Below are 7,276 nucleotides of genomic sequence, written 5' to 3' on the forward strand. Positions count from 1 at the left end.
TTTTTTATTAGAAAATGTTAACGGACTTTTCAACGCCGAATGAGAAAAAAAAATAAAGACGGATTAATTTTCTTTTTATTTTTTAATTTTTTATATTGACTATGTGTAAGACTTGAATACTAGTTGGAAAAGTATATGGTATTACGCGTGAGGTGATTGTGGCTCCATATAATCAAACACCTTTGGCCAGTCTTCTCCAACCCCCCCAAAACCCCAGCTGCTCCTTATAGACTACGACTTCCCTAAACCCCCAAAAGTATACACTTCATTTTCTATTTTCAACATATATCTGTATTCTGCCCCCCCCCCCCCCCGCCCCCACACCCCCACCCCTTCTGCCATTGGTATTACCTCTTTCTCATATATATCCCTCATCTCCTTTCTCTCTTCTTTCAATCTCTTATACCTCAATATATCAGCTTTTTCCTTTTTTTTTCTTATTATTTCTTTCAATCATGGAAATTGTTGCTAAGTCCAAAAAACACCACCATTATTATTCACCTTTCCCTTCTTGTTTCCGCCGCCCTTTAGAGGTAGCTGCCGCCGCCTCCGCTCGTCCTCTACCGCCACCGCTGCCGCAGCCACCGCTTGCTGCTAATCCCAACCTCGCCACCTCCCTTTACCAAACCCACCTCGGCCTCTTTGCTCTCACTTGGTCTCGCAATCTCTTCGGTAGATCTTTTCACATCCATTTTCTCCTCAACGATTCTGATGGAGTTGGAGCTGACTACAATAATACAATCTCTTCTCCTCATTTATCTTCAACCAGTACCCCGTCTTTCCATCTCAATATTAAGCCCTTTATTTTCTGGAAAAAACATGGGTCAAAAAAGCTCGACGGAGATAACAAGGTTGTTCATATCTTTTGGGATCTTTCAAAAGCTAAATTTGGATCTGGGCCTGAACCTATATCTGGATTTTACGTAGCTGTTATTGTTAACGGCGAAATGGTTCTTCTCGTCGGCGATTTAAACAAAGAAGCTTACGCTAAAACCCGAGCTCGAATGCCAGAAAAGAAGGAGAATCAAAATCAAAATCCGAATCCGAATCCAAACCCAAACCTGGTGCTGAGAAGGGAACACGTATGTGGAAACAAACTCTACAAAACAAAAGCAAATTTCGGTGGGAAAGAGAAAGAAATCTCAATCGATTGCAGGTTAGGAGAAGATCCAAGGCTATATTTCAGCGTAGATAACAAAAGGGTCTTACAAATTAAGCATTTGAAATGGAAATTCAGAGGAAATGAAAGAATTGAAGTTGACGGAGTTCCAGTTTTGGTTTCATGGGATGTGTACAACTGGTTATTTGACGATGACGAAGATGGGTATGCTCTGTTCATGTTCAAATTCGAAAAATCAAGTTACGAATATGTAGCTACTGATGATTCCAACTTTAACAATGGAGTTCAATTGTGGTCTCAACAATCTTGTGGATTCGGGTTCGAGACAAAAATGATGAAAAAGGGTGTATTGAGAAGTTCAAGAAGTTCATCTTCTTCATCTTTATCTTCAGCATCTTCAACTTGTAGCTCTGTAATGGAATGGGCTAGTACTGAAGAAAATGAATTGAAAGGTCCTTCTGGATTTTCTTTGTTGGTTTATGCTTGGAAAAGCTGAGGAGGATTGGTACTTTACTACTGCTAACTTTTATGTTTTTCTTTGAATTTACTAACTCATTTATTCATGTAATATAGCAAGAATAAACCAAGAAATTTAATGCTAGGTGTATAGTTTAGGTCTTTAAATAGAAGTTTTCTAGCTGCTACTAACATTGAATGCAACTGAAGAATGTACTATTATTCTATTTTTGTCTTTATTTTTCTGATTGTTTTTGAGTGAATGGCGAGTTTTTTTATTAATTCGAGTGGATCCAATGTAACAATGCTCTTTGAGAAAAATATAAAGAAATTACATATTGTTCTTCTTCATTACTGTATATCCTTTAGAGTTTTGCAGATTTCTAGTGCTATTATTTTTTGTTTACACATTAATTCCTTTCATTTGGATCCAATTGTTCATGATTTTTTGAGTTCTTTTGATTCTTCATTAGCAGTATTAGTCGTGTATTTTTTTATTTTTAGTCCCTAGATTTTATACTGTGTCAGTATTATCAGTAGGATCTCCGTTATTACTTGTTGTATTACTTAGTTTCATTGTCTTATTACCTAATAGGCGTTTGGACATAAGAATTGTAAAATTTTTAAAAATGGTGAAATTTTTTTCAAATGGTATTAGAAATTTAGAGTTGCATTTGGATATAGAATATAATTTTGAGTTGTTTTTGAAGTTATCAGTGAAAATCTTGAACAACAATTTTTTGAAAAAAAGTGAAATTTTTTTGAAAAAAAGGGAAAAATTTCTTATGTCCAAACGGCCTCCTTCATTACACTTTTGTAAATGTTAGGCCTTAGTAGTGGAAAGTGTAATCGACCTTAGGGCCTTTACTTTATTGCACAAAATTCACTATTTTAATTTTTGTCACTTAAAACTTATTCAAAACTCGGTACAAAAAATTATTACACTTTATTTTTTGCCACTTAAAAAATCATTCAACTAAATTTAATTAAGTAAAAAATAGACCCAAATTTTATACTACTACTTTTTGCACCGAAAATACCACATTAGATGTCATCATAAACGTTACATTTGACAAGTCAAAGTACTAGTACAAGAATGGTCTTTGGTCATGTGCGTTTAGTTACTTTAGATATAACTAGAGTGCATTGGTTATAGGAAGTAGCAGCTGGAAATATGCAGAGGCTGGTTTCCAGTAACATGTATTATGATGATGATGATGATGGATAATGCATTTCTCTGATCTGAAATGATGAGCGTTGGAATTGGAATTGGAATTTGTTTATGAGTGTGTTCTTGAGATTGCTGTTTGCTTTTGTGGGACCCCTCACCTTATTAGTACTACTAATATTTTTTTCCTTTACACTTTTTCCCCTTCTTAATTTTTATATACTATTAGATAATTGAGGTAGAACCAAGGGGTTCGAACCTAAAAGTAGCTACTACTACTACTTGCATTAGAATAAATATCTAGTAGTTTTTCTTCGGACTTTGTGTACCAAATTATTTTTTTATGATTGAAATCCTACTAATTGATAAAGAGTGAAGTTGTAAGATGTATAAGATATGTGGTGTATAGTGAGTATAGATTGTGGTTGATAGCCTGGCATGGAGTTGTTTGTTTGGTTTTATGATTGAAATTGTAGGGAACAAATGTTTGTAATTTGGAGGAAAAGATTCCTCTAATTCCGACCACTACTACTATTTGGCATGCATGTGAAGCCAAGCTAACGGCCTGGCCTTGGTTGTCCTCCTCTTTACACTTTAAAAGAAAAATCTTGAATTTTTGTTTTTGCTTTAACTAAGAGAATCCTATGCCAACTCTAATTGGTTGAATTAATTGGTGATTCCCAATGATTTTTAGAGATTTCAGGTTCTAAATATATTTCTAACCCCATCATTTTTCTAGGCTTGGACAAAACTCTCTTCGGTTTAAATCACCTATGTTTTTTGTTCTAATGTAAGTTGAAAGAAACAAGTTAAGAAACTTTACTAAAATATGAAACTATATTTAGAAGGAGCAGTAAGATTCATAGACGAATGTAGGACTTACAAAATAGCAGATTATATAATATAATATCAAGTTTTCGAAATTTTACTAATTCAATCAATTGTATTTGTATATGTTACTTGACTAATTCTTTTCAACAAGAATAGTGGTTTTTTTTTCATAACGCTTACCTAACCGAAAGCAATTTTGTCCGCGTATATGAATTAAGCTTGGCATAAAAGTACTATATTAATATAAATATATCTGAATTTGCAAGAGATATGTTTTATTCTCTACTAATTCAACAAAAAGACGATCATAAAAGGTTGTGTTTACACGATAAACTTTGTCGTGCATCCCTAAAAGATGTGGTGCATCGGATGAGATTGTTTTTTCCTTAACCAGAGGTATCAGGTTCAAGCTCTGGATATGAATTTTTTTTGGTAGGAAGCAGTGCACTTCCTCCGAATGGGGGTCCTATACGGCGCGAATCCGAATATAGTTGGCTTCAATGCTAATACCGAACACCGGGTGAGAAACCAACAAAAAATTATACTTAGTTGTGCAAGGCAGCTCAAAACGGTGTTGTTTGTTTCTCCGGTAGGTAAACCATATATACTTGGATCAATTACTTTTTTCTTTTATAAAAATAGATGGAGTATACAAAATATGCCAACGGAATTTCTTTGGTAAAAAATGAGAAAGAAAGAGAGGAGCTAGCGTTTACAAAACGGCACGGAAAGTTATGAGAAATGCCAACGGAGTTTCTTTGGTGGGGGCGTTTGGAAAATCTTGTCATTTTGACCGTTGGCAGCGGGGAGACGTGGTCGAGGCACTATTAGAGTTGGCTATAAAACTTCATAGAATTTTCGGAATTAATTTCTATAATGATCACATTGTATGTGTCAAAATCTAACCAAAAGGACTTCGCCTGAAATAAGGAAATCATAAATCAATTAGGCCAAAGTCGTGTTTAAGAAGCAACACTGATGAGCCGAGCAACGAATGTCGAGGTCGAGCACTCAGATCGGTCAAAACAGCTAGTTTAGCAATAAGATATTTTAAAAATATTCGGAGGAATATTCTCTGTATTTCTATTTTCAGTAGGTAAGGGGAATGTCCCATATAAGTAGGAATAAAGAGAGAATGTAAGGGCATATAATTTTCTATCTTGATAAGCTCTCTCTAGAAAAGTTGACTCTCAAATAACTACAAACATAATCTTTATACAAGATTCGATTTGCTGCTTTGTTCCAAGCTTTCCCACATTAGATCCGATAAAGCATTTGATATTCCCACGTTTGATTATCTTATATCATTGTCAGAGGGAGAATCATCCACCTCATTATACATTTGGGTGAATTATTTTCTTTATTCATAGTTATTACCATTTATCATATTTATTGCTTGTCCTTATCGCCTCATTCATTTACAACGGTATCATTAAACCTCCTTTTGGCTTTTAATAGCATTAAATGCGATTTCTAGATTATTACTACCCATCAATCTTGGATGTAGGATTTATTATATTTAGCTAGAATTTATCCATTATCATTTACTTAATTAGTTTAACAAAAAAAGCTTAACACTTTTTGGTCAAACAATTTGGCGTCGTCTGTGAGAATTTTTTAGTTAAAAGTTTTAGTTTATTCCTAGATCTAAAAAAACACGCACAAAACTTTGCAAAATCTCGTATCTCGTTGTTTGCACAAAATCTGACATGGCAGGCAATGGAGAGGAAAAGAGAAAGGTGATAGCTGATCTAACAGCCAATCTCTTAAACACTATCAATGAAATTCACGGAGAGGACGAGAAGAACGTGACACCAAGCACTTCACCTAGGCGAAGTGATTAACTCCCTTCATGGAAGCATTACTGATTCTCATGGAAAGGGAGCCTCTACGTCCACCACGGAAGAAGCACCACCAGCTGTAAAAAAACTACTAGAAGAATGGCTAACAAATACACTGAACAATATACTCGACAAATCAGCTTAGAGGGCGAGCGGAGAGGGTGTGCGAGTCGACATCGCCACAACAACCAATGAGCAACACACCCAGCCTCCCTCGACAGGTATCACTCACTCTGTTAGTGATGCAGGTAACGACGCTCTCGTTGTCATTCTTAGAAAAATGGAGGATATGGAGAACGAGAACAAAGCACTTTGCGACCAGATGAGAGAACATCAAGAAAGGGTAGATAAAATACCAGGTGCCCCAAAACTCCTACCAAAGTGGGACGCCAGCCGGTTTGTAGAGCAACCGTATAGCGACGAGGCCGCACCACATGCTATACCAAAAACTTTCAAAATGCCACCATACTTGAAAATATATGATGGCATGACGAATCCGGAAGATCATGTGACCCACTATGTCACTGCAATAAAAGTCAACGACCTTGCAAAAGAACAAGTATCATCCATACTGCTGAAAAAGTTTGGAGAGACCCTGACTGGCGGGGCCCTAACTTGGTACTCGCAGCTACCGCGCGATCATAGAAATGTTCGAGGAAATGGCCGACAAGTTCGTCACCGCCCATACATGGGCCAAGAAAGCGGAGGCAAGAGTTAACGACATATTCGCCATTAAGAAATCACCCGGCGAAGGACTCAGGGACTTTCTCGCCCGGTTCAATCGTGTAAGAATGACCCTTCCAAATGTATCTGAAGGAATGGTGGTGGCCACTTTCCAGAATGGGCTGAGCAGAAGTGGGTCGCGGGCGACTAAAAAGTTGTTGAGCCGACTCATGAAATACCCTTCAACCACTTGGGATGAGATACACAATGCCTACTGTGTCGAGGTATGAGCCGACGAGGATGATCTCAATGGACCTCCTCAACATCTGACCTTGGTCCAAATGGAGTCTAGGAAAGACCGAAGAAACAAAAGTAGAAGAGATCTAGCAGGGTCATGACCTAATCGAGAAAGACATCAGCCTTATGTCAGAGGAACTCTCATGCCGCCTCCACGTCACGACGAAGGTCCATCCAGGCTACGAATGGGAATCCTCAAAAATGAAAGGGCTTATCAGCTCACAATTTTTTGTGTTTCCCCCTCAAAAATAGTCTACGCATTAGAAAAGCTCGGCCCAAAGGTAAAACGGCCATAGAAGATGAAGTCCGAACCAAGCACCAGAAAGTCAAATGCCCTCTGCGAATTCCACCAGGAACGGGGTCACAAGACTGAGGACTACATCGCCCTTAGATAGGAGGTCGTGAACATGCTTTACCAAGGGCACTTAAAAGAGTTGATGAGCGATCGAGGGAGAGCCAACTTCGCCCGAGGGTGAGAACAACATCAGGGGCCACCCAAACCACCTTCCCCAGTTCGGACCATTCAAATGATCATCGAAGGAGGCGACGACACATCCATCAACAACGTGAAGTTCACCACCACTCACAAGCTCAAGCAGTCAATCACCCACGAACGGTATGATGAACTCGAAGAAAGTATCATCTTTGATAAGTCGGATACCCACGGTTTGGTCTTTCCTCACTATGACGTTCTAGTCATTACTTTACGTATTTTTGATACTGATGTAAGACGTATCATGGTCGACGATAGAAGCGGCGCGTGCATCATCCATCCTCGAGTTCTCACCTAAATGAAGCTCGAGGACAGGATAGTGCCACGCTACATCAAGCTAACAGGTTTTAACAATGCAGTTGAGCAGACATCTAGAGAAATCACGCTGCCCGTCCTGGCCAACGGTG

General features: G+C 38.0%; 1 protein-coding gene across 1 annotated transcript; it reads left to right on the top strand.

The window, feature by feature from the left end:
- Positions 1-351: 351 nt before the first annotated feature.
- On the top strand, positions 352-1,927 carry LOC104225989 (uncharacterized). Its single transcript, XM_009777872.2, has one exon. It carries the CDS (start codon positions 456-458, stop codon positions 1,614-1,616), a length of 1,161 nt encoding a protein of 386 aa, XP_009776174.1. The 5' UTR covers positions 352-455; the 3' UTR covers positions 1,617-1,927.
- Positions 1,928-7,276: the final 5,349 nt, after the last annotated feature.

This window comes from Nicotiana sylvestris, chromosome 8, assembly GCF_000393655.2.
Source record: "Nicotiana sylvestris chromosome 8, ASM39365v2, whole genome shotgun sequence".
Lineage (NCBI taxonomy): Eukaryota > Viridiplantae > Streptophyta > Magnoliopsida > Solanales > Solanaceae > Nicotiana > Nicotiana sylvestris.

Coding starts and splice junctions, on each gene's coding strand:
- LOC104225989 (XM_009777872.2), top strand. CDS start 456: ATGGAAATTGTTGCTAAGTCCAAAAAACACCACCATTATTATTCACCT.